This window comes from Camelus bactrianus, chromosome 1 (assembly GCF_048773025.1).
Source record: "Camelus bactrianus isolate YW-2024 breed Bactrian camel chromosome 1, ASM4877302v1, whole genome shotgun sequence".
Lineage (NCBI taxonomy): Eukaryota > Metazoa > Chordata > Mammalia > Artiodactyla > Camelidae > Camelus > Camelus bactrianus.
The window spans coordinates 109,926,917-109,954,601 of NC_133539.1; the positions used below are offsets into that span (position 1 = coordinate 109,926,917).

The window sequence follows — 27,685 nt, forward strand, 5'->3', positions numbered from 1 at the left end:
CAAGTCCTGCTGGGTGACATGGAGGGGCCCAGGTGTATGTTTCACCTGCAGTGGGTTAGGTCACAGCTGAGGAGCACCGAGCCTGGGAGAGCCACTGCTAGTACAGAGCAAGCTTGCGCCTGGTCTAGGGGAAGATTTTGTCCTCAGGCCTCGAGGTTGCTCCTTGCAACCACGACCCTGAGAAGTGACCCAGAAGCGAGCAGTCAGATCCTGCATTCTTAGTATACTCTGCAAGACCGCCTAGGATGCTCAGAGCCCAGGGAGTATTCCTCTCCCAGCACCACCTCAGCCTCTCCTCTGCTGCCCCCATCCGCGCATTCCAAGTACCTGCACCTTCACCCAAGGCCCCTGTGGGGCTCCCTTCTGGCACCCAGCGTCAGATGGACCATGGTGGACCCAGGAATCCTTAGACAGGTGTGTGGGTGGCCATGACGAGGAGCGGGAATAGGAGAAAGAGATTTCATAAGGAAATCCCTGAGCAGCGAGGCTGAGGGTTGGGGTGCGTCAGATCACTTCCCCGAGGACGCTCAAGCCCCAGTGGTGGGGAAGGAGGGAGGGAGAGCACAGGATGGGCTTTTCTGGAAAACCTCTCCCTTCGAAGTCTGGTCAGGGGCTGGACTGAATCTGGAGAAGAGGCCCCAGGATCCCAAAATGGTTTAAAGATAAATCCCTCTGAGAAAGAGAAAAGAGTGGATGCTGTGTAATGTGGAGAAGCTGAGGTTTAAAGATGACTTTGTCTGTGACAGGAGCCTCCTTTGTGTCCATCCTGGTCCCTGGCCAGGCACAGAAATACAGGTTGGGAGTGAAGGTTTGCCAGAAACATGTCAGGAGAGGGGGTGGTCAGCGGGCCAGTGTTAATTCAGGGCTGAAGGGGCAGAGACCAGGAGGGGCCCAAGATCTCCATCAGAACCAAATTGAGGTTCCCGAGACCCACTTGATTGAGAATGCAGGGAGTCTGCCTGGGGTTAAGGACCACAACATGGAAGGTCTGCTGTGGACTAGGCCAAAGGAGGGGTCTGTGGGCAGTAAAGGGCGCGTCCATTAGATTGAGATCTGAGGCGCTTTCCACTGGGGGGATCCCAGCAGGTACCTCTCCCCTGCTCCACCCCAGTGGGCATTCTGAGAAACTGAAAGAGGGTCCCTTTCCCGTTTGCTAGCAGAACTATGGAAGTAACACAAAACCCACGCCGAGATCTGAGTTTCCCTCCTTACTGTCACCTCAGCCCCAGATGCTTTCCCTCAACCAGTGGTTCCCAGACCTGAGTGTGCACAGACTCTCCCGGAGGGCTCCTCGCGACACAGACTGCCGGGCCCCCCGCCAGAGTGTCCAATTCGTCCTCTGAGGCAAGGCCTGAGAATGTTCATCTCCAACACGTTCCCAGGGATGCAGATGTGGCTGGTCCAGCCATCCTGCTCTGAGAATCTCTGAAACCAAAAACAGAAGCGCTGGCCAAGGGGAAGCCAGACAGGCCACGCGAGGGCAGGTTCTGACGGAGGGAAGGCACAGCTCTGGGTCCTCCCGCTGCTGATTGCCTGTTTTCCTTGGCAGCGTGGTGAACCAGGAGGAGAAGTCATTTGCCATCGGGGTGCAGTTCTTGCTGATGCGTCTGCTGGGTAAGTGTTGCAGACGCGCCCTTCCTGACGAGTGACCCCAGGTGAGGGGAAATCGGAGGGCTGTGCAGTGCAGGACGCGGATGGGGGAAAGCCCCATCTCATCTCTGTTGTAAAGAGAAGCTGTACCAACGCAACAGCAAATGCCAAACCCCGTATGGGCGGTTTCCCTGTCATTTGAGGTTAGGAAAGATTCCATCTCAGACATTAATTCCAAACTAAATTATGTAAGAAAAAGGAAAAGTGGACACAGTGGAGAATGTCTAAGAGCACGTTGAAGGCAGGTGTTTTTTCATCTCTCTCCAAGAATTCGCTGTAGGAACAAAAACCTCGTGTTCCTGTCCCAGCCAGAACAGCTGCAGAGCCCTGCCCTGGCTTCCCTTCCATTTTACAAAACCCACTCCTCCCACCTCAATTCAGCAAAGCGGGGACCTCTGCCGGCAACCCTGCATGCTCTCCAGCAGCCTGGAGCCCACGGAGGAAGGGTGCTGTGTGCGTGGAAGGGAGTGTGAGCTGAGTGCGGGGTCCCCTCCCTGGGAGTGGGGACACTGCGGGCCTTTCCCAGATGGCTCATGCTAGACTGTCCCTTCTAGACACTTACAGGCACCAGATTAAACACAGCACACTAATGTGGAGACCCTGCAGTGACAGGTACTCAAAGTAAAGGGACTGGACACGTTTATTAAAGACCCGGGGGCCCACATGGCCGTGGGGAGTCTGGTGGCTGCAGTGGAGGGACTTCTGTTGCGATCACGGTGCACTTTCTGACCTTGAACGCTGAAATCCCTGTGGAGCCCACAGTCTGGTCTGCACTTGACCCCGCAGTGGCTTCCGGGATCGCTCTGGGGAGACGTCTCTCCTGGGGCCTGCTGCATGCAAGCCCCAGGGGGCCCTCTCCAACCAAGGTTGTGCAAGTTGTTGGGTGAGGAGTGAACCAGCTTTTTCAGTGGTTGAACATTTCTCTGGACTTTATTTCTATTCAGGGAACATCATTCAGGAAGGTCAGTTCTTGTGGCCAGTTTCTACCCCTAATTAACCTGGAGACTCGGGAATCAGCAGGGTCTGAGAAGAGAGGCTGGTTCTTGAAGGTTCTCATTTCTGGATGGAGCCGCAGCAGAAGACTGCCTCTTCCTTTCCTCTAAAGCAGCATCTCACAGGGTCCTAAACAGAATCAGGGAGGCTGTTCTCAGCACAGTGGTTCTGAGAATGGGGTGGCCTGGCCTAGGTGCGGATCCAGCCAAGCCGCTCCCCAGTCCAGGGTCTGCCCAGAACTGTGGCTAAGGATGCAGGGGCTGGTGTGAGTATTTGGCAGCTGTAGGGCCTGGGTCTCACCTCTCAGCAGTGTGGAAGTTCAGGGGGCCTGGGGCAGAGGCTCTGAGCAGCCAGGGTGTTGAGGGTCTTCGGAGGGTGTTGTCTAAGCCAGCAGGGCAGCTTGGCCTAGTGGAAGAACATGGGACTCAAACTTCCAAAAACAAGAGTTCAAAGTCCAGCCCTGATCCCGCCCCGCTACGCCGTGGTGAGCCGGCCGAGCCCACCTTTCTCCCTGTTAAAATGAGGGCGCCCACCCACCTCCCGGCTGCTGGGAGGCCTTAAGGACTCGTGCCCTCAGGAGCCTCCTGCCACCCAGTGGAGCCCAGCACGGCTCCACTTGGGCCGATTCCAAGTAGGGGAACTGTGTAATTTGTCTGAGCTGGCGCACGGTGACATCTGTGACTCACATGGCCCTGAAAGGATGGCTCAGGTCTCTTTTCTCTCCTAAGACTCAAGTGAGAGAGTAATTCAGGCTTCACGGAAAGCTATTCTGCTTTGCAAAGTTGCTGTGGATCCTGGGGTGGGGCAGAGCTGCCCTCATGCATGTGAGCCGTGCAGGGGCGCCAAGGGATGTGGGTGGGGCTCGCCGACAGCAGCACCGTGTGACCTGGGCTCTCTGAACTCTCTTCCCGCTGGTGCCAGCCTGGCTGCCGTCTCCAGCCCTCTACGGCCTCACCATCGACTACTCCTGCATCCGGTGGAGCTCACAGTGCTCAGGGAGGCGAGGGGCCTGCGCCTACTACGACAACGATGCTCTCCGAGACAGGTGAGGGCCCCGCGTGCCCAGGCCAGGCCCCAGGCCCGAGCTGAGGGCAGTTGTCTGCTCTAGCAGTCAGGGAGCTGTCAGGCCTCTGACTGGGAGGACCAGAGGGGTGCTGCCATGGGCAGGGAGCGGGGGCCACCAGTGACACGCATTTTGGGGCTCACAGAGAGCCGTCCAAGAAACAAGCCCCAGGGGCTGCTCCGATGTGGCCCCCTGTCTGTGATCCCCCCTGGCTCTTGGGAGGGACAGCAGCAGAAAGAGTTTTGTCAAAGGGACAGAGGGTGGCTGGAGCCCAAGGGAGAAGCCATGGCTGTGCAGTGATGATGCCAGGCCAGCCTCCTGCTGCTCAGAAAGAGGTGGCCCTTCCTGGCTCCTGGCAGAGGCCAAGGGCAGGTGGGTGCAACCTGCCTCAGGTGTCCGAGCCCAGCTGCAGCACCCCTGAGTTCTGCACCCCTTCTGGCCACCTCACCTGCTGCCTCATGCAGACAGAAGCAGTGAGGTAGGGGGTGGGGGTATAGCTCAATTGTAGAACATGTGCTTAGCATGCACAAGGCCCTGGGTTCAATTCCCAGTACCTCCATTAATTAATTAATTAATTAACGAACAAACAAACCTAATTACCTCCCCCTCAAAAAACTTAAAACAAAAACATGAAAACAAACAAACAAAAAGCAACCGTGGGGAGAGTGGGCTCGAGGGGCTGGATGGGGTCTGGAAGTGCTGTAGGAGTGGCATAGAAGGCCGGGAGAGGGTCGGCCGAGAGGGCAGCGGGAAGCTACCCTCTCCTTCTGGCTCTGCTGGGAAGTTGGGACCCTGCAGGCTGACTGAGGCTGCAGTGTTGCCTCTGGCCCTCTGGGGGGCGCCAGGGCAGGGATGAGGAGCACTGGGTGCTCCATGTCTACTCCCCGCCCAGTCCCTGGGAGGCTTGTACCCTTGAGGATAAAAACAATGAGGAAAGCGGTCCCCACCTGGTCCCCACCTGGCTGGGGTCGGGTCCTTACCTGGGTGGTGACGACACACTGTCTAGGCCACTGTGACAATGATGCCACTCTTCCTGGTGGCCCTGGCCCTGGGATGCAGGCCCCAGGGCCTCCACACCCCTCAGCGGTCCCGTCTCCTGCCCCCAGGTACCTGGGCCTGCAGGTGGGCTACAAGGCCCTGGGCACGCTGCTGCTCCTCTTCATCAGCTGGCGGGTGAAGAAGAACAAGGAGTACAATGTGCAGGACAAGGCTGCCGGCCTCATCTGACTGTGACCTCGGCCCGCGCCCTGCTTGCGGGAGCGGACCCTGCCCCACACCTGCCTATATTACTAATGTTAACATGGCGTCTCCTTTTTGTTTCCTAAATAAGAAAGAAAACCCCATTGCCATTTTCCCTCCCTGTCCCCTCCTCCCAAAACCCCCACCCCTAGGGTCCCTTAGGGCTGCTGTGCACCTGGGCCCGGTGGGCACAGAGCTGGAGGGCTGGGTCTTCCCTGGCTCCTTGGGAGGGGCCCCCAGAGGCCCAGGCTCACCCTGCCCGACGAGGATGCTCACTGAGGCAGCTCTGTCCCCCACCAACCCTGCAGGGGATGGTTTCCTAAGTGGGGAGACCTCTGGGTCTCTGCCCAGAGGAAGAAGTGAGGGGCTGAGTTATTATTGGCCCGAACCAGCCTAGGGGTAGCCTGGCTCAGCCGCCTCTGCATCTGGGTTTAGCACCAGCACAGACCCCAGGAGGGGCTGGCTCCCTTCCCCTCAGATGCTCGCTCCCTGCCCCGAGAGGCCACTTTGGGAACTGCCGGGTTGGGAAGTGTGGCCAGCCAGCTGCTCCCTCTCTCACCCACACTCAGGCACCAGAACTGGGACTAAGACACCCTGAGAATGGGTCATCCAAGTGCTGTTCCCATGAACTCTGGACCCTGCCGTGCGCGGCTCTGCGCACATTTATCTGTCTTTCCGGGGGTACTTCTCAAACTGGGAAAGCCACATCCTGGGGAAGCCGAGGCAGGCTGTGGGTGGCCATGATGCCACCCCCGCCCCACAGTGTGAAGACAAGACTCCTCCTCTCAAAGTGATGGGAAGACCCTCCCCAAGTTTCCTCGGGTGCAGATGACCGTGGCTTCACACTGGCTCCCCTGTCTGGACTTAGCCTGTGGGTCGTGCAGTAAAGAGGTGGTCAGAGATGTCAGCCAAACAAGTGCCGAAACCGAGAGGTTGTCAGAAGCTGCCAAGCTGGACGGCCAGCTGAGCCCAGAAAGGACAGGCCTCAGAAGGTGACTTCCCGGGTTCCCAACATGCCTGTTATAATCGTCAACATTTCTCAGCCTCTTCTCAACCCCCCAGGGCAGAGAGGCGCTGCTGCTGTGGGGTGGAGGTTCAGAGTTAGAAGCCAACAAAGGAGGCCTTTCATCCACAAATACTTTATTTATTGGAGACTGACTTTTGTATAAGGCAGCGCTAGTGTGTGGTTCTCCCCTGAGCTTCCCTGTGGTCTCACCTCCCCGCCCTCCATCTGTAGAGAGGGCTTGCTGGGCAACGCGGGGGATTCACAGCAGGAACCAGAGATGGACTGAGCCCACACCTGGCCTTCAGAGACAGAGAGCTGACTCACCCTGTCCCCTGGGGCAGCTGGCCGTTGGTCATGGTCACAGGTGAATGGAGCTGTTGAGTGTCTCTCCTCTTGGAAGACCCTTCCAGAAGCCACTTTGGGGAAGGCCTCATATGGTAGAATGTCAATGGCCACTCTGCCATGGGACCAAAGTCTTTGTGAAGGCCACCGCTACAGACAACCTGATTCCAAAGCCACCAGCTCTGTTTCCTAAGCTCTCACTCAGGAAGGGAGGCTCTATGCAACCTCAGGGGCCAGTGTCAGCCTTTAAAATGGTCCTGCTTGGAAAATGATTCCCTGCGACTAATCCTGGTCCTTCTTGCTGCAATTTAACCAAATTCTGAAGGCGCTGCCTTCAGCTGAGCTCATCAACAGAGAATGCCAACCTTTAGATTCTGGAAGATGGTTGCCCTCTGAAGCCTTTATTCTATTATGATATTGCTATTAATATAGTATAATTTTGCTACTGATGTAACTTGGTCATGAATTTGCATTGTCATGTATATCTGTCAGAGAGCCAACAGAACTTGTGCCTCTGGCCAGAGGGGATGCCCTGACACGACCCTCAGGGGCCCACGGCTGGGGGGATGGGAGGTAACACAACTCAACCCATCAGCCTGGTACAGAGCAGGCAGCAGACACCTTTTGTTTGGTCAGTGAATCTCTGCAGGGGACTGTCAAATGCCCACGGTGCAGGGCTCTGGGGGACCTGATCCCTGCCCTTGAGTTTCTGTGCAGAAGTGGGGTTGGACACGAACAGCTAAGTCCACGATACAGAACAGAACTAATGTCATAATCATCACCGATCACTTGGTCACAGCCAATCCTGCTGTTTCCGCAGCAAATCTTTCCAACTGCCAACAGGGACCGTAACACTCACCTTCATTTCATGTCTGGAGCAAAGCTTAACAAGCCTCCTTGAGTGTCAGACTCTCGTAGAGGGTGTTGTTAAAGCAGGCTCCCAGCCCTCTCCACCCAGCTCCAGGGCTATTTATTTAGGTCTGAGGGGGACCCAGGAGTGACACTTCTCACCGGCCCCTTGTGTGAGGCTGATGCGGGTGGTGGTCAAACCCAGTGTGGTGGGTCCTCAGAGCGTCAGGGACGCCCACTTATGCTTAGACCACCGAGACATTGACACTCAGTAGGCCTTTGGTTAGCTCAGATGTGAGTGGAAGAGGACAGGGTGAATCTGATCTCCTGGGTGGCTGCCATCAGGGGCCAGTGGGCTCAGAAGACGGTGCAAGAGCTCACATTTATATTAGGTTCTCACCAGTCCTGAGAGGGGAATTCAAGCCTGGGAGTGCGAAATGTGTCAGAGTTAGTTCTTTAAATCGGTTGTGTCTGACTTCAAGCCTTCATGCTGCTGGCTGCCTGGAAATTCAGTATCAACCAGCCTTGGGCCTGGCTCCCAGAGCCATCCACAGGTCCTTGGATCCTGCCACCGGGGGTCTTTGGTCCCTTCCCAGTCTGAGGCCCCCTGTCAGCCCTGCTTCTCCCCAGAGCCTGGAAACCCTGCAGAGGCCAGATCCCAAGACTAGGGCCAGCTCCCTGGGCACACCCCAGCCATGCTCCATGACACGTCCAGTCCTAGGAAGCCTGCCCTCTGCCTCACTCCCTCTCCCAGTCCCTCAAGGGATGAACGAAAAGGAAGGAAAGGAAGAGTCTGCAGGAACCTTTTAATTGCATCCTTCCTTGACCTTTCTTGGCTCCAGAGAGAGAAAATGCAGTGATAATTAAACACCATATTGTCATAAATTATCCTTTGGCCCAAAGCCCTCTGGAGTGATCCTTCCCATAGCCCCATGGTAGAGGCCAGACTGGTCTTCAAGCCCCATTTGAAGATGAGGAATTTGCAATCAAGGAAGTAACCGTTGGGGTCAACTCTGTGCAAATAACTGGCCAGACCTGGACTCAAACCAGGCTGTCCAGCCCTGTCTGTCTGCTCCAGCTCCAGCTTATTCTGAAATTGGAGGCGGGTGGAAGTGCCTCTGTTCCCACGGGAGTTCACTGGACCGCCAGGGGCAGGTGGGGGCATCTACTGAGGGTGAAGGGAAGTGGGTGATGGAGGTGGAGAGAGCCAGGTAGTGTTTCACTTACCCACCTTCTATTCAGGTCACAACATTACAACTGTTCATTAACCAAGGCAGCGTCAGCCCTATCTCACCCAGAGTCAAAAGAAAGTCACAGAGAAAAGGGACAAAGGGAAAAAAGGCCATCAGGAGAAAAGGCCCCGAGAGGGCTGCACACAGACAGACCTTCAAGGGGACACCTCCACCTGGTGACGGGTTAGCAGATTCTCGCTTGGCAGATTCTCATGAAGCCACGTTGTGATTTTCTCCAACCGTCCTCGAAGATGGAGAGATACAGCTAAGTTTGGGGCTGGATCTAGTCAGTATCAAGTTGATATTAAAATATTATATTACAGATTCCCAGAGGGGTTGGCAGGTGCTGTGTGTGTGTGTGTGAAAGAAAGAAACAGGGAAAAAAAACCCAAAACAACAACCCAAAAACCTGTGAATCCAAGAGAAAAACCTTATCTTTTACAACCACAGGAACTACACACCTGGGAGAAGTGTCTACCTCCTGCTAATAGCACAGATTTCACTATAAACTTCCATCAGAGGTTAAATATGTGAACAGGTCGTGGGCAAGCCCTTGGCAAATCGTTACCGGAGAGAAAGTTTTTCTCCCATGACACACCCTGCCCGTTCATCCACTCTCTGCCCCGTCCCCGCCCCTGCAGTGCTGTTGCCACACAGCATGGTGTCACCGCAGCCTGCTGGCGTCCCTGCCCCCCGGGCACCTGCTCCGACTCAATAACAGTGCACGGACCTTTACGGTTTGCAAAACCACCCATTCATTAAACAAATTCCTTTAACTGTAACTCAGCATAGGCTTGGCTGTGCTGTGGTAACAAACGTCATCCATCTGTCATGTGACACAACGGGAGTGCATGTCTTGCTCACCTAAAGTCTACTGTGGGTCTGGGTGACTCTCCGGGACATGTGGTAGCTGAGTACCTTTATTTCATAACGTCCTGCCGCAGGTGACGGGGCAGGGCCAGGAAGTCCTCGCAGGTCTTGCACTGCTAAGGAAATGTTTTGGCCCAGAAGTAACACGCCTCGCCTGCACTCTGAGGCCGGCTCTGAGGAAGCAGAGTGGAGTGGTGGCAGAGGGCGATGGAGGGTCAGGGAAGGGTTCTCCCGAGATGGTAGAGATGTGCTGGGGCAAAGGGCCATGGGATCGAGGAGGCTGAGGAGTCAAAGAGAAGGGCCCTGAGGAGGGGGGTTGGTGAGCTGATCCCCAGTGGAGGAGTCTCACCCAGATCTTCCCCCAGCCCCGGGGAGGCCGGTACAACTAGTCCTGTCCTACAGATGGAGGAAACAAAGCCCCTCCGAGTTGTCACTTGTGCCTCATTTATTCACTTAGTACCTGATGTCCATGAGGACAAAAGGGAACACACACCTGGTCCCCAACCTTCAAGGGCACATAATTAGGAGCAAGAATAAGACTTTAACAGAAGGCAAAGGCCAAGTGCTGCGAGCTCATTCAGAGAGGTCAGAGAAGCGGCTTGATCCTCGTCTTGCAGGATAGACTAGATTCCAAGAGATTTCAAAGTGCAGGCGAAGACATTCCAGGCGTAGGTCAGGAAGCAAGGAAACCTGTGCCAGTTCTGAGAACTTGCTGGACACAGGGTGTGTGAAGGAGAGCCAGGGTCATCTCTGGAAAGGTGGTCATGTCCCGGCTTAGAACTGGAGGGTCTTGAGGGCTGCCTTGCACCATGAGTGGTGGGGCCAGCCTGGTCCTGTCTCCTGGCTCAGGGCCCAAGCCCACCTCTTCCCATTCAGGGCCTGGGAGGAGGGCCTAGAAGCCCCAGCCAACCGATCCCAGGGAGGTGCTTCCAGCTTGGGTCACCTCCTGGACTCTGGCTACCCTGGGAAGGGGCTCCTGCATGGGCCATGTCATCCCTCAGGGAGGGGCCCCCAGTACCCCCAGCACACACCAGCCCACCCAGCACACTCCCAGGGAGTCCCCGCTTCTGGTGCTGGGAGGAACCACGCCTTTGCAGCCTCCTTCTTGGTCGGAGCTCCAGGGCTGCCGCAGCCCCGGGGCAGGGGCTGGCAGGGTCTGGTGGGATGGAAGCTGCTCTATCCCCTCCCTTCCCCCTCCACCTCCTCTCTCTTCCCTTCTGGGTGCTGAAAGTCCAGGCTTGGAGCTGGGAATCGGAAAGACAGTCTCAGGGCAGACTGGGGCAGCTAATTCAAAGGAGTGTCCATTCAGGCCCCCGGTGTGTCTGTCGTCAACCCCTTTCTCTTTGCTTTGTCGTCCATAAATGTGCGATACGTCGGGTGTCCCCTTCTACAGACACCAAATCCATAAACGTGACCTCAGAGGTCCCAGATAGGGGCCAACATTTGCTTAAACCTTGGTCTTCATTATGAGGCAGAAGCTTTCCCTTGGGTCCCCACTAGCAGACCCAGGCAGGTTTCAGTGTTCCGGTCCAGCTCGTTCGCCCCGGTTGCCTCCCCAGACACGCTGAGATTCCAGAAGGGCTCCTGCAGCCCAGCCTTTCAATAGCTCAGGTGTGTTGAGCGCTCAGACATGGTTCTAAGAGCTTCCCATACGTTTGCACATTTAATCGTCACCACAGTCCAATGAGATGCAGTTATCAGGCCGTTTGCCATGAGGAACCTGAGGCACAGCGGGCTGTAGTCCAGGTTCCTTTTCTCTCCTTTCCACCGCAGACAGGCGGCGCAGGGCAGGCGGCTGGGGTCTGCAGAGCCCAGACCGGAGCCGCGGGAGCCAGGCCGAGCGACAGGTGGCCACCAGGGGGCGCCGCCCGCCGCGCCGGGGCCCTGCAGCGACACGCGGGCGCACCACGCCCCCCGGCCGGACGGACGCAGGGGAGCCCCGCTCTGCGTCCCGACCGCGCACCTTGCCGTGGGCTCCCCGCCACCTGGCCCCACGTTCCTCTCTCAAACCAGCGTCCTCGCCCCGGCGTCCTCGGGCCTACTGGGCTCCTCTCGCCCATCCCACTCCCGCATGCACCCTCCCATCCTGACCTCCCCTAGCAGCCCGGGTCTGAGCCCGCCTGCGCCTGCCCACCGGACGTGGCCTTGAGGTTTCCCTCTCCTGTCCCGCGATAAAGCACCATTTAGTCTGTTTATCTGTATACAGATAAATATATAAAATATAATATATATATTACAAAAGTGTAATAAACACATTACAGAATGAGAAAAGTAGAGAAAAGGATGCCAGGAAGCAGCGAAAGGGCCCGCGGGCACACACCCGGCTTCCTCCATGCTGTCCGCCGTGTCGTGGGCAGGGCGGGCGGTCACCCTAGTCCTCCGTGTGGGGTCCCTCCCCCAGCGCCGCCGCCTGGGGACCACAGTTCCGCCACTGCAGGGGGCTCAGGTATCCTCGGGTCCCTCCTTCCTCTCGTTCCTAGAGCACCTCCTGGGCCCTGAGATAGGAGCGGGCACCAGAGTGAAACCCAAGTCTACATCCCGAACCCTGTCGCCCATCCTGTCGCATCAGGCAAGTGCTGGGCACTAGGCTTGTGGCGGTGAACAAGACAAACAGAACCCCTTCTCCCCTGCAATTTACACTTTGGGAAGGAAGACTGACATAACCAAGAAGGTTCACAAATCGTGTGGCTGCAGTTTGCTAATAATCAATTACAGGTGCAGCAGTACCACGAAAGAAAAGTGTAGACAGATGCGTAGATCGAAATGCAGGGTGAAGGTGGGGTATGCGGTGGTAACACGAAGGTAATACAGGCCAGTTCCCTAAGGGCACTGGGGATCAGGAGCTGAGGAGGCGCGCTCTAGCTGAATCTCTCTCTCTCTTTTTTAAATTAGCTTTTATTTTATTTCATTTTTTTATTGAAGTACAGTCTGTTACAATGTGTCGGTCTCTGGCGAACAGCACAATGTCCCAGTCATACATACACATACATACATTCATTTTCATATTCTTTTTCATTAAAGATTATTACAAGATATTGAATACAGTTCCCTGTGCTATACAGAAGACACTTGTTTTTAAATCTATTTTTATATATAGTAGCTAACATTTGCAAATCTCAAACTCCCAAATTTATCCGTTCCCAACCCCCCGCTTTTCCCCTGGTAACCATAAGATTGTTTACTATGTCTGCAAGTCTATTTCTGTTTTGTAGATGAGTTCATAGTGTACTTTCTTTTTTTCTTTTTCTTTTTCAGATTCCACATGAGTGATATCACACGGTATTTTTCTTTCTCTTTTTGTCTTAACTTCACTTAGAATGACAATCTCCAGGTCCATCCATGTTGCTGCGAATGGCATTGTTTTTTTATGGCTGAGTAGTATTCCATTGTGTAAATATACCACATCTTCTTTATCCAGTCATCTGTCAATGGACATTTAGGTTGTTTCCATGTCTTGGCTGTTGTAAATAGTGCTACTATGAACATTGAGGTGCATGTATCTTTTTGAATTAGAGTTCCATTTGGATACATACCCAGGAGTGGGATTGCTGGATCATATGGTAAGTCTATTTTTAGTTTTTTAACCTTTGTACCCGTTTCTCTTAGTTCTGTCAGCCAAGAGGCTGCTGTGCACTTCTCCAAGCCTCACGGCTTCCCGCTCCATCCCCGCTGACCTCCCCGTTGCAGATGGGGCATGCCAGCGAAAGAGAGCTATTCCTGCTTTGCCGCTCTCTCCCTGCAGGGCGAGTCCTGCACTAATTTCCTTTTTCTTCTTTTTTTTTTTCTCCTGCCAGGTTTGTGAGGAATTTTGTCTTTTGAGGAAAGCAATGCGCTGTCAAAGTTCAGCAGGTGTTCTGAGTGAACGGGTGGGTCTGTGGACGTCTCTCTTGGTGTATTTGTGGGAGAGGGTGAGCTAAGAGTGTCCTACTCTGCCTTCTTGGCTGCTCCCCTCCGGCTGAATCTTGAAGGATAGAGCAAGTCTGTTGAGCAGGGGACTTAGAGCAAAGGTGTTCTGGGCACAGGGGACTGCAGGAGTGAAGACTCAGAGATGAGGAAGCTTAAGGTGTGTTTGCCTGGAGGGCAGGGGTAGGTGGCACAGTTACAAGCTGCAGGAGGCAGAGTGTAGCAGGAGGCAGACTCTAGAGGGAGGGCCCACCATGTACACCTCTTTTAGTAACTGGGTGCTGCCTGTGGGTGACAGGAAGCTACTGACAGGTTTTTAAGAGGCAAGATGCAACCAGACTTCTGGGTTTAAAAGGCTGCTGGCTCTGGATGTGTACTTGGGAAAGGGAGACTGGCTGACAAAGCTAGGTTCTTAGGAAGGAGGCCTCCTTCTTGTCATTGTCGCTGCTGGGGGCACTAGCATTAGAGGAGATCAGAGCTGAGATGCTCCAGTGGGTCCAGAGCTTTCCAGGACCCACAGGTTCCCAGTGGCCTGGCTGAGCTGCCCAGAGTGCTGGGGGTTAGCATGAGACCAGCTGGAGTGGGGTCCCTGCACCAGAATGTGCCTTGTTAGAAGCAGATGTTGGAAACTGGCTGTCTCTGGGCCCAACACATGGGTTCTAATTAGCCCACATGACATTTATGTTTTTAATTAGCTGCAAACATTGGGAGACTTTGTATCTTGGGTATTTTTTTTTTTCTGGGAAAAACCCTGGGCCAGCACTCCAGCCAGACACTGAGGGACTGGAGCTGAGTAGAGACCACCCTTTCAGGTGGTCTCTATTCGGAGGGTTGCTGCGGTCCCCACATCACCTGCATACACCCACCCTTAAAGAGTCAAGCTAAGCCACCAGAAATCCAGGTGAATGTTGGAAAGGACTGGTCCAGAACTGGGGCCAGGAGAAGGAGCAAAGGGCTGCGTTTGAGAAATAACTGCCAGGTGGATGACTGCCTGGTTGAAGCCACTAGAGACAGTTGACTGCAGGGGGTTGGTTTGGTCCAAACAGAACTCCCATATTGCTCCCCAAACCTCCTTTCACCAACTTTCCCATCTCACTTAGTGGCACTCCTATTGATCAGACCAAAAACTTGGAAACAATAAAAAATAAGCTTTTAAAATAATCAACTTTATTGACATACAATCTGCATACAACAAAAGACAGTAATTTTAAGCCTATTTACTGTTCAGTGAGTTTTGGCCAGTGTTTGCAAGCATGCAACCATCATTTTAATCCAGATATAGAACATTTCCATGACCGCCAGGAAATTTTTTGATATCCCTTTGCAGTCAATACTACCATCACCTCCTTACCTCGTCCTCCTTCCTCATGTAAACCATCACTGATATGCTTTATTTCACTACAGATAACTTTACTTGTTTTAGAATTTCATGTAAATGGGATCACACAATACATACTCTTAAGTGCCAGGCTTTTTTTGCTTAGCATAATGGTTCTGAGATTCATTCATGTGATTGTGGATACATAACAGTTTATTCCTTTTTCTTGCTGGTTAGTATTCCATTGGATGAATAGACCATAATTTGCTTACCCATTCACCTGAGTATTTTGGTTGTTAACATTTTTTTTCACTACTATGAGTAAAACTGCTATGAACATTTGGGCACAAGTCTTTTCGTGGATGCATTTCCCTTGGAGAAATACCTGGTAGTAAAAATTGATCATAGCATGTGTGTGTGTTTAACTTTCTAAGAAGCTGCCTTTTTCCAAAGTGGAAGTGGAAGTGGAAGACCCTGGTAATGATCTCTCATGTAGAGTTCAAGTAGCACTAACAATAAAAAAAAAGACTGATAAATTGAACTGCATTAAAAAAAAATACCCTTTGGGAGAAGGAAAGAGCTCAGTGGTACAGCACATGCTTAGCATGCATGAGGTCCTGGGTTCGATCCCCAGTACCTGCATTAAATAAATAAACAAACAAACAAACTTCTTTTCATCAAAAATGCCATTAAAAGAGTGAAACAGGAAGCCACAGAGAAGAAAAAGAGATTTCCAATTTATAGAACAGGAAAAAAATTGTATCCAGAATCTGTGCATAAAACTCCTATACATATAAACAAGAAAAAGATGCACCCATTAGAGAAATGGACAGCAAATGTGAACACGTACCTCCCAAAAGAGGATGTCCAAATGGCCAGCAAGTATATTAAAATGTACTTTATATCATTAGTCATCAAGGAAATAAAAAATACAACTACAACTAAAACTGATCTACTGTATAGCATAGGGAACTACGTTCAATTTCTTGTAATAACATATAATGAAAACGAATTGGAAAAATATATATGTATATATACCTATAAATGAATCACTTTGCTGTATACCTGAAACTAACATTGTGAATCAACTACACTTCAATGAAAAACAAAATTTAAAAAAGAAGGCTATAAAAAAAATAAGAATGGAGATTTCCTGGGGTGCGTAGCAGAGGACGCACATCCAGAAAGGGGCTACACACCCTGACACAGCCCCAGCGAGCGCCCCCTTTCAGTTCTGGCTCACAAACTGTGGGCCCCATTGTTTCAATGTGAACGATGCTGCCCGCCCAGGCCCTGGCACAGTCAGGAAAAGGAGAGAGACGTGTGGTCAGAACTGACTCCGGCGGAAACAAGTCGGGGCTGGAAGCATGAAAGCCCAGCATGGCCAGTTGTGGATCAGTACGTCCCTTTCTGCCTCCCTGTCCTCACCCAGGGTCCCAAAGGGCAAAGACTCAGGCCCCCAGTGTGGGCATCTTCTCTGGCTGAGGCTTTCCCCTCTCCCTGCAGAGAGGCCTCAGGAAGAGAGGCCGTGGGCCCCGCACAGCGCTGCTGGGCAGAGCCGGGCTCTTCCTTGGTCTGGGGCAGTGATGGAGACCTCCCAGGCCAGGGCTTCACAACTCGGATCAGAGTAAATTCACACATTCACAGCTTTCAGATGGAAATCTTAATTTATGCAGTGTGAGAAGAGAAAGACATTGCTAGCTCTTTCCCAAGCGTAGGCCCTGGGATTAGCTAAGTGGCCCTCAAAAATATATCCTCTCCCTAATCCCAGAACCTGCGAAGGTTACTTTTATGCAGCAGTAATCAAGGATCTGAACATAAGAGATTCTATGGGATTATCTGGGTGGACCCTAATACAACCACAAGTGTCCTTCTAAGAGATAGAGAGAGGAAGATGAGACACGAGGAGAAGGCGGTGGACCATAGAGAGACTGGACTGAAATGGCTGCGAGACAAGTCACACGGACAGTCACCAGAAGCCGGAAGAGGCAAGGATTCTCCCCTGCAGCCTCCCAACGGAGCGCCGCCCTCCTGATGTCTTCATCTCAGCCCAGCGATCCTAGTGCTGCGTCTCGAACTGTCAGAAGAAACTGCTGTTATTCTCTGTTGGTGCAAGCAAATGTTGACCAGCTCTGTGGTCATCTGTCACAGCCGCCGAAGGAAGCTGGTACACTGAACCTCAGCCAGAAACCTATGTTCTTAAAACTTCCCCTTGACAGTTTCTACAATTTTGGTTTTCAACCCAATTGGCCAGCAGACAGGAAGGATTTCCTTTCTTTATACAACTTTGTGGTTGTAAAGCACAATCTTAGCCTGGAGCTGGGGGTGGGGTCTGCTGTGTACCCGGCCCCCCCATGAAATGACACCCTATGCTGGGAACTGGGCATCACTATGCCCCAAACCCCATAATTGTCATAAAAAAGATGCTATGTTTTTATCGAAAAGTGAATATGCTACTAGTTCTTGCATAAGTATTTTTAGAAAAGAAAGCTTACCATTAAAATTCTTATTGCCCAGAGACTCTATTTAGTTTAAATACTCTCAGGTTAATTACAGCAAGGTTGGAGGGGACACGGTCAAGGATTACTTGTCAAGGGGTTGTGAGCAAATTCATTTTCCTACCACAAATATGATTTGCGACTCTAGATAAATATTCATAGTTTTTTATAACAAGCATCTTAATAATGACACTTTTCTCTAACAAATATACAAAGTTAAACAAGCGCAGATGTTTCTATGTCCTGAGATTAAGGGTTAAGTTCCAAAGAGAAGTAACAGTAAACCTAGAGTTAAACTTAGAAGTTTGCAGAGCACTCCTGCTAATAGACTACTTACAGTAATGATGACAAGATTCAAATAAGCAGAGAATTAATTTTTAAAAATTTTCTCTTATATGAAGGAAAACCAGGACGAGTTTTGGAAAAAAAGAATGCATACTTATTATAAATTATTCAACAAGCACTGCATAGAGGTTAAAAAAAATTCAAATGTCACTGCTCATAAATAATTAGTATTTACATTGGGAGGGTATCATTCTAGACATTATTTCATGCATGTGTTCCAGAAAGACTACAAAGATATATTGAAATATGGTGATACATATGTGACTGTTTTTGTACATTACTGGTTATATTATTTCATTTCATTATTTCATTTCATTTCATTTTGAATGAAAGAGAAATCAAAAGGAAAATGAAAGAATTGTAAAATTTCACATAAATATTTATTCACCTCAAGAGAGTTTTTTTTTTTTTAAAGATCCTTCTATAATTATGAAAAGAGATTTGGGGGCAGGGAACACACTGAGATGAGAGTAATTGTTTTTACACTTCATCCTTCAGTGTAGGCATTATCACTTGACTCCCTGACGTGAAGGATGAAGACGTCAAATCCAGAGCCTTTCTTTCCTGTCCCCCCACGTCATCACATATTGGGATAATAATATTCTTCTATAAATAGTATTTCTATTTTAGTCTGTAACTATAACTTGTAAAATGTTTTATATTACTACTACGTCAGAGTTCAATGTTTCCAACTCCTTACACAGCTTCTCCACTCCTGAAATCTTCGCTTTGATTTACAGACATTTAACTTCAAGTAAGACCCTTATCCCTTTCTGTTAATAATATTTATTTCTTGGATGTTTTTACTCTCAGTAGTACTTATCTACTACACTATTTCCCCTTAAATTTTTTCCTCTAACTTACTATGATTTATTGTTTCTTAATATTTAAAGGTTTCCCAAGATTTCGAGAAATAAAAAAGATTTTCCCCAATGTCACACAGCAAGGGCGCAAAGTCAAAGAGGCAAACATGGGCCTAATTTCAAAGTGCACCCTCTTGTCATCTCTCTGTCACCCACTGCCCTCATTCACTTACACACTTGTTCGTTACCAATCAATCCCACTGATGCAGCTCTGTCTCTATCCATCTGTTACACCATCTACCCATCAAACATCCATCTACCTCCTTCTTCTTCACTCCATTCACACACCCATGATGCAAACTTACATGTATATACATAGCCATTTATCTGTCCAGATGTTTCCCCTATTCCATCTGCCAGTCCACCCGCCACCCTTCCTGTCACCTATCCATCCATTTATCTACATTCATTTTCTCCAGCATCCATCCACCCATACATGGATATGTACCTACCTACATCCACTCATCCAGACTTTCATCGATTCATCTATTCACCCACAAAGCCACCCAGTCAAAAATCAGTCCATCTCATGTCCCTTGGATCCTTTTATCCTATTAATTAATCTATTTATCCAACCAGTTTCTCAATTGATCCAACCAGTAATAACACTGAAACTCAGACCCTCCATAGAACAGGGAGCCATATCCTTCTAAGATGCTCTTCTAGTCTCATTCCATTTCCCATCCATCAAGAGAAGATCGCAGCATTCCACAGACACAACAAGGAGGTCTGTGAGCCGCACCCTAACTGTCTCACAGCCATATGAAAATTCTTGCAACAGAGAATGTGGGTCTTATGGTATCCTATTAAACATGGAGCCCTCTGTTAACTATATTCCCAATAAGTGAATCCTCTAATCTTCTTACAGTAACCAATCCCTTTTACTGAAGAGTAATCAGCAAACAGGACAGCCACAGACCATGAGGCAGAAATTTTACCCATATTTGGACTCATTTAGACTTCCTCCATCACTGGCCTGATATTTTCCTTGTGGGAACAACTTTTCATCAATCCACCCACTGCTTAGTTCTCTGGCCACCCAGCACTGAATGTGCTTGCCAATTTATACATAGTTTAAAATCACTTTCCTCACCCACCTTGTAGGTTAAGCAGCCAGGAAGCACCACTTCAATGGACCGTGGCGAGAACTTGATGGGAGAGAAGCTCAGTTCCTCACTCAGATGAATGATTCACTGCTAGAAGGATTGGATCAAGGCGATTCAAGAAAAACACAAGTCACGACTAATCAAGAGGAAAGAGCACAGAAAGAAAAATAAATGTGAAAGACTCTCGCAGATAATTTGCAAAGAAAAAAAAAAGGAAACTATAATCAAACCTAAAATTGAAAAAACAAAAAGAGAAAGAAGAAGAAGGAGGAAGAAGAGGACATGAATAATAATGCTAAGGAATACAAGTTAGGGAACTAGCCTGGTCTTCTGGTTGCCTCCCCAAAAAATCAACGATAGAGAAATTACAGAATTGAGATGGAGGAACTAATAGAAACACTGTGACCAACCCCTGGGAGACTGAAGCTGGGTGACTAATGTGAAAATTAGTAGCAGTCTGAGGTGGGGGTGGCAGGTACGGAGGTGGGACGAAAGATGTTACGTTCTTGTCATTCCTCTCTGTCCTCTTTCCCGGAAGATGATGGGTGGCCTCTGCCATCGGAGGAAAGGAATCGGCGGCAACAGCTTGGCTGCTCCAGGGGGGCAAAGGTAATATCAGAGCCTTGCTGTGTTGGGATCCAAAAACAGACGCAGGCTGCCCAGATACCCAGGCGTTTACTTTTCCATCCCAGTGTCCTCCAAAGCCTCATGGATGTGAGATGACTGTTTCAAGGACAGAGAATGAGCTCAGGAATTGAGGCTGACCATTCTAAAGATTTTGTCTTCTGTCTGCGCTGAAAAAAGAAATTTACAAAACAGAAACAGACTCACAGACATAGAAAACAAACTTATGGTTAACAGTGGGGAAAGGGAGTGGGAAGGGATAAATTGGGACTTTGATATTTGCAGATACTAACTACTATATATAAAATAGATAAACAACAAGTTTTTACTGTAGAGCACAGGGAAGTCTATTCAATATCTTATAGTAATCTATAATAAAAAAGAGTATGAAAAGGAATCTATGTATATGGATGACTGAAACATTATGCTGTACACCAGAAATTGACACAACATAGTAACTGACAATACTTCAATTTTAAAAAGGGAAAAAAAACATCAAAAATGCTAAAAAAAATTGGGCAAAACCAATCTTTGCTGAAATATCTGAATAGTTCTTTCCTTCGCGGGAGCAGATTACTGACTGGGAGCAGGTGTGATGGAAACTTCTGGGGGTACAGGTAATATTCCTTTTCTTGATCTGACTGGTGGTTACACAGCAAAAATTCATTAAGCTGTACACTTGTGATTTGTGGACTTTTATGCATGCATGTTATATTTCAATAAAATGTACATTAAAAATGTAGGCAGAAAGGTGGAGTAAACATATTTTCCTATTCTTCCCGCTAAGCACAACTAGGTATTATATACAAAACAAACATAAGAAAACTCTAAAGGGTGGAGGGAAGAAGGTAGACCAGTTTTGGACCTTGGGATCTGAGGAATGACACAGTGCTAAGTTCCTTGGGTTTTCTTTTTTATCTCATATATCCTGGACTTGGAGCTGAAGAAGCTGGTGACTCAGAAACACCACGAAGCACGGACAAAAATAAAGCCCCAACAATAGCTCATTTTCTGTAGTCAATGGACCAGGAACAAGGCAGCCTAGCAAGGGAGAAAACTCTAAGTCAAACACCACAGAAAAAACCGTGAGGTCTCCCCACCACCACCTACCTACCCCACCAAAGTCCAAGGGTGACTCTGGACTTCCACCATGGTCATTTATTTTCCCTTTAGACTGTATTTGGCAAAGCAGCACTGTATAAACTGCTCAGTAACTAGGACACAGCTTACACAGCCATGTTAGATTCACAGACATCACCAGCAGCAAGTTAGAAACTGAAAAACAATACTGACCCCCAAGGCTCCTATCATTTTTAAAGAGAGAAAGGCAGAACTATGTCCAGTCTGAACAGCTGAGTGTTTTAAGGAACATCACCTGCCATTTTCTTAAGTTTTAATATTCACAAAGGCTTAGTTTTAATATTTACAAAAGCAGCTGATTATATCTACAGCTAGATCAACATGCCCCAACCCTTGGGCTAGGATGGGGGTGTCAGAGAAGGTCAAGAGGGGAGCTGGGCCTTTTGTCCCCACGGGGCGCTCTGGGGGCCTCCCACCTGCAGCACCAGCGAAGACCACGTGAAGAGTGGACATCCACCCCCTCCCCCACAGAAACAAGACCCACCTGATCTTTGACAAAGTGCAAAAAGGAATTTGATAGAGCAATAATGATGCTGGAGCAACTGGGCATTCATAGGCAAAAAAACCCAAAACAAAACAAAAACTAAAAACAAACCTCCAATCTAAGTCCCGCTGCTCATACAAATTGAACTCAAATGGGATCAGGAACTGAAATGTAGAACATAAATCTGTTTTTAAGCCGTTAGAAAAAGACATAGAAAATCTTTGGGACTTAGGGCTTAAAACGAAGAGTTCTTAGACATGGCAGTGAAAGCACAATTCTCAAGAGGAGAGAAATCAATAGGTGGGCTTCCGCAAAATTGAAAACTGTTCCTTTGCAAAAATCCTGGTTAAGAGGAAGAAAAGACAAACCGCAGACTGGAAGGAAATATTTGCAGACCACGTATCTGACAAAGGACTAGTATCTGGAATATATAGAGAACTCTCAAAACTCAACAGCAAAAACCAAACAATCCAATCAAAAAGTACACAAGAGACATGAACAGATATTTCACCAAAGAGGACATACAGATGGCAAATAAGCACGTGAAAAGACGTTCACAGTCATTAGCCATGAGGGAAATGCAGATTAAAACCACAGTGGGATATCACTATGCACACCTCGCAGAAGACTTGAAAAGGAAACAGTGACAAAACCAAATGCTCGTGAGGATGTGAAGAGCCTGGACCCCTCAGACGTTGCTGGTAGAACTGAGAAGTGGGACAGTCACTCTGGAAGCCAGTTTGACTGTTCCTTTGAAAAACAAACATGCAGCTACCATACGACCCAGCAACTGCACTCCTTGGCATTTGTCCCAGAGAAATAAAATCTTATGTTCACACGAAAACCTGTACATGAATGTTCATAGCAGTTCTCCTTATAATGGCCCCGATCTGGAAATAACCCGGTGCCCTTCAATGGGTGAATGGGTAAACAAACCGAGGTAATCCCGCCTATGGAATTCTACCAGCAGTAAAACGGACCCAACTATTCATACACACCACCTGGATGAACCTCCGCAGAATTACGCTGCGTGGAAAGTGCCAACCCCAAAAGGTTACCGGTTACCTACTGTATAAGCCCATTTACATAACATTCTTACAATGACAAAATTACTGAGACAAAGAAAGGTTCAGTGTTTGCTAGAGGTTAGGATGGGGGCGGGGCAGGAGGAAGTGACTGTGGCTATAAAAGGACCTCGTGAAGGTGGAAATGTTCTGCACCCTGACTGTACCAGTGTCGAGGTCCTGGTTGTGATGTTGTGCTGTAGTTTTGCAAGATGTGGATGTTACCATTGAGGGACTCCGGATAAATGATACGTGGGATCTGTCTTATTTCATAACTGCTCGTGAATCTACAAGGATCTCAAAAGTAAAAGTTTAATTTAAAAGTGCTTATAATAGCAAAGAGCTGAGAATAGCCAAGACTTTATGGAAGAAAATAAAAAACACAGGTGAAGACATAGAACTATTTAACCTGAGGGCTATAGTTGGAAAACAGTTTGGCATAAGATAAAACATATACTTGGTTCTGTGCCTCAGTTTATCTCCTCAATACGTAGCTTAGAACAACTCCCCGCAGGAGTAAAGAATAGTCCCAGCAGCATTATTTGTAGTAGCAGAAAGAAAACTGGGCACATTTTTCCAATATTAATCTCCTGGTTTTACCAGTGTACTATGGCTATGTGAGATATTATCATTAAGTATTTCAGATTTTTAAACTGGACACATTTCACTGAAAATGATTTTAAAATTGGGGCAGAAGACAGAGTACGAAATCCCAGTGAAAAATTTAAAAACTGCTGCTATATGCATGAACAGATTTAATATTAAGAAAAATGCAAGTCATTGGAAAGAAGACGCCATTACATAGAGTTCAAAAGATGCAAATAAAACAAAGTGTTATTGAAGGACTCATCCAAATTTGATAAAACTCAAAGAAGGGTCAGCTGGGGGTCTGGATTTCTGCACTGGGCAGGGAAGGGGGTGCAGTGGAGGGAACCACAGAGGCCTCAAAATCTTATAATATTGGTTTCTCCAGCTGGGGGAGGGTAAATGGGCATTCAGAATTGTAGGTTTTCTTCACAATTTACATATACATTGTACATCCTCAAAAAGAGGCTTTAAAAAATTCAAACAATGGAAGACAAAGATGCCATGTGGGAGAAACTTGTTCTAGCAAGGTTGCCAAACTGAGTGTCACGGTGGCCACGTTTCACACCTTTTTGCCACCTAGAGAAAGCCTGTCTTCTTCAGGGCAGGTTAAGAATAAGACCCCAAATCAGGGGAGGCAAGTAATGACAAAAGGTGGGGAAAGAAAGGGACATGGAGCCAACTCTGACTCTCACGGCACGATGACCACATTCTGTGAGCCATGCCACTGTTTGCTCCAGCTACAGCCCATGCCCCTGTGTTTAAAGTGGTTGGAGCTGGGTTTTGTCGTTTGAACTGAAGAATCATGACAGAGTCCCACAAGCGTTCTGGCCCACAGACAACACACAGGCTGACCTAGAGGCTGAGAGGTGCCCAGAGGGACTCGTGTCCCTTCCCACCATCCCATATTGCCGCACCGTCTCATGTATGGACTGGATGGCCCGGGAAGGCACAAGACTCGCCCAGGCTCACCTAAAAGATGGTACTTTTTCTGTCGTGCCTCAATTGCTTCGTCTTGCCACAGACGATTTCCTCAGGAACACACGAGGGTATGGGAAGACAGCACCAGATGTTAGGAGAAAATGCCCATTGGAGGAAGATTACCCGGTTGGGTGCCTCCCCTACCCCTTCTATGGAGGGACCACTCAAGAGGCAGGAAGAGCTGCGGCTTGGGAGTGCCATCTCCTTCCAGAGCTTCCTTCAGCCCCGTGCTGGATGCTGTCTCCCAAGAGAGCAAAACCCCAGGGCAGGAGTCGGGTGGGAGTTTGGAAGGGGACCCTGAGCCTGAAGCCATAAAGCCAGGGGGATGACCTACAGTCCCTGGAGCTCCAAACCAAAGGGACATTTGTTCTGATTTGGGTTCTAGACATTCACTCAAACATTCAACAGCTATTTACTAAGTTCTGAGCTAGGTCCTTGGGATTCAGTAGTGGAGCCTCAGCTCTGCTTCATGGAACTCACTCTCTGGTTCTTAAGAAGCAATGAGAGAAGAAGAGACTCTAGGCAAACAAACCAGGGAGCTAGATGGGAAGGCATTCCAAGAAAGCCCTGTGAGTTAAAAAGAGGGCAAGAAATGTCCCCTGGAAACTTCCAGAGATGAAGGCTGCTTTTCACTTTTGTTTCTGTATAACACACACACACACACACACACACACACACACACACACACACACACACACACACAGCTTGTTCCCAAACGTTGGGGTTATAATCCCAAATAAATGTTCAGACCAGGTGGAGGCCGCTTTGTAAAACCTCAATTAACCACCATGCTAGGCTCGAGCTGGCAGTGCTTCTCCACAGAGCATCTTCTGCTTGTTCTCACCCACTCACTACTTACTCTGTGTGCCTTAACGGGTCAGGTGAATACAGAGGCAGATGAGAGGTCCCCCTCCTGGCCTCGGGGACTTACTGTCCAGATACACGTAATTGCCAGGGCAATGAGTGGCATTGTCAGCGGCGGCCCCAGGGTCCAGAAATCCACAGCACTGTCCTGGAGAGGGTCACGCTGATTTTCAGGGCGTAATTGCTCCTTCTCTCCCACGAGGTAGCAGGTTTAGGATAAAATGACCATTAGAAGCTGTTGGTTTGAGGTAGGTGCTCCTATTACTGGTGCCTCCTCTCTCGCTGGTAAGGTCTGCGGGGACACCTATGACCCCACAGAGGCACCCAGAGGAGGGATCTGGGGCTAAAGGCGCGAGGGAGAGCCAGAGATGCACAGGGCTGCAATAGAGCCAGTCTGCGCCCACATGGTCCACCACACCCTGCCCCTCCCCCCCACTCCTTTCCTTTCTGCCCTCTCGGATGGCTGCGCTGAGTGTGCATCGGTGTTGCGGGAGGTAGAGGAAGGGACTGGCATCTAGGTTTAAAGACCAGAAACAAACGTCCCCTGACAATTTCATGTCATTTTCTGGATTCAAAGGAGGGGTAGAGTGGGGAAGACAGACGTAGACGGGCAAAGAGAGAGGGTTCGATTTAGGGGCCTCTCGGAGGCACGGGGAGGCGGTCCTCTCCCACCCAGATGCGGGCTCCGGGTGGGTGGGCGAACATCCCCCAGCCCCGCAGCGCTGCGGGCCCCGCATGACATCAGAGGCTGGGGAGCGCGCAGAGCGCAGGCGCGGGAGGAGAGAGGAGGGAGGGGGGCCGACTGGTGCGACTACGGAGAGCGCTCCTCCGCCCCGCGCGCCGTCCCTGCGCCCCGCTCCGCCCGCGCCTTGCTGTCCGCGCCGCGCCTCGGGCGTCCAGAGCGCGCCCCTCGCACCGCATCAAGCGCCGCCCGCGGCAGCCCAGCCCCAGCCTTCCTCCTCCTCCTCCTTTTTCTCCTCCTCCTCCGCCGCCGCTGGACACGCAGCCGCAGGCCGGGGCCGGGACGCAGCTGGGGAGTCAGGGACGCGCGCAGCCAGCCCTTCCCCCTCCGGCTCCCGCACCGCCGGCCGCCTCCCCTCGCCCTCCTCCTCTCCCCTCCCTGCTCCTTCGCTTCTCCTCCTCCTCCTCCTCCTCTCCCAGCCCCGGCTGCCAGCACCATGTCCGCAGGGGGAGATTTTGGGAACCCACTGAGAAAATTCAAGTTGGTGTTCCTGGGGGAGCAGAGCGGTAAGTACCCCGCTTATTCTCTTGGCTGGGCGCCGAGTCAGCCCCCGCCGCCAAATCATCCACCCCATTGCGACCCCGGCCCCGGATCGGCTGGGAAAGGCCCCTCCGTGCCTGGGTAGAGGGTAGGGATGGAGATGGAGAGATCGGGGCCGGCTCGGGTGGGGCCGGGTATGGGAGGGACCAAGGGTAAGAACCTTGGAGGCGCTGGGGGCAAAGGTGGGGGTGAGGGTGCGATCTGGGGTGGGGGCTCGGGGTGCAGGTGCGGCGCGGCGGGGAGGCTGGAGGGCGGCGGCTCACTCGGCGGCGCCGGCCGAGGCATGCAGGTTCCGGGCTCGCTGGCTCGCTCGCACTGCGGCACCGGCTGCGGGCGACCGCGCAGGTGGCCGGGCGCCCCTCTTTGCAGAACGAGACGGGGCTGGCGTCTAGCCGCCCCCAACCCCGCAGCACCAGAGGGGTTCCCTGCGGCCCCTGCTCTGAACCATGCGTAATTACGGGCACGACCAGGCCCCGGGGCCGACGGCAGCGGGAGGGAGACCGACACCTGTCTTCTCTGGAAAGATCTGGTGCAGGTCGTGGGGGAACAGGTCGCCTACCTCCCCTGGTTTATGTCCGACTGGGCACAGAAGATTCTAGACACGTTGCCCTTCGCCGGTGTGTGTTAGCTTCTTTGGGGATATGGGGTCTGGGCAGCAAGGATTCCCTAATGTGAGGTAGATTTGAGGGATGATACGGGGGCGCCTCGCACCAAGAGCCGTGAAGCCTGGCGCTGGGCAGAGAAAGGACCAGGCGACACGCCCTGCCTGGCTTCCCAGCACCCCTCCCGAGAGCGTTGGCGGCGGAGTCTTCCCACCCCCACCTCCCAGCTCGCCGCCCTTCTTGGGGGAGGGGAGGTCACCGTGGCAGCGGGCCAGGGGCGGGGGGAGGGGGAGACCGCTTACGTGCGGTCCAGCAGCCTCCCTGGGAAAGCATCTCTGAAATCCAAGGTGGGAAGATCAGATTGAAGAGCACGGACCCCCTGACACTTGTAGGAGGGAGTGGCTCTCAGAGCATCCCTCCAGAGGCTCTCACCTGGGGCTGCAGGGAGACAAGCTGGGCCTTGATCAGCTCTGCTCTGGGAGAATGCAGTCCCTGCGGGCGGGACCACCAGCTCTGGCTCTACAGACCAGTCCAGTTTACCTATTTGGTGCCTGTCTGTACACGGGGCCAAGACAAACACAACCTTGAGAGGACCTGGTGGGTTGGGGGAACAGTGTTTCTGTGATGTGTGTACTCGTGGGCGGTGGAGGTCACATGGCAGGCTCCTGCCTGCTGCTCATTAACTGGGATGGAGGGTTGGCTCAGGGAAAGGTATCAGAAGGTGGTCAAGATCTAATGAGGGTTTGGGGGCCAGGCTGGACATTTCAGAACAAGATCCACTC

The 27,685-nt window shown here is 50.7% G+C and overlaps 2 protein-coding genes across 8 annotated transcripts in view; both read left to right on the forward strand.

Annotated features, from left to right (window-relative positions):
* SLCO2A1 (solute carrier organic anion transporter family member 2A1) overlaps nucleotides 1–6,742 on the forward strand; it is a 77,065-nt gene extending 70,323 nt beyond the window's left edge. For 4 of the 5 annotated variants that reach the window (XM_045511216.2, XM_045511215.2, XM_010947717.3 and 1 more), the window contains 3 exons: nucleotides 1,550–1,614; nucleotides 3,565–3,688; nucleotides 4,813–6,742. In XM_045511216.2, coding sequence (XP_045367172.2) covers nucleotides 1,550–1,614; nucleotides 3,565–3,688; nucleotides 4,813–4,933 — 310 coding nt within the window. In that variant the 3' untranslated portion in view covers nucleotides 4,934–6,742. Of the gene's footprint in view, nucleotides 1–1,223; nucleotides 1,525–1,549; nucleotides 1,615–3,564; nucleotides 3,689–4,812 lie in introns of those variants that run through there. The other variant, XM_074371089.1, reaches the window with a different exon arrangement.
* Nucleotides 6,743–6,886: 144 nt separating this feature from the next.
* Nucleotides 6,887–27,685, forward strand: part of RAB6B (RAB6B, member RAS oncogene family) — an 87,985-nt gene continuing 67,186 nt past the window's right edge. For 2 of the 3 annotated variants that reach the window (XM_074371114.1, XM_074371121.1), the window contains exon 1: nucleotides 25,799–26,267. In XM_074371114.1, the coding sequence (XP_074227215.1) occupies nucleotides 26,198–26,267 (70 nt within the window). In that variant the 5' untranslated portion in view covers nucleotides 25,799–26,197. Of the gene's footprint in view, nucleotides 12,524–12,757; nucleotides 12,805–25,798; nucleotides 26,268–27,685 lie in introns of those variants that run through there. The other variant, XM_074371117.1, reaches the window with a different exon arrangement.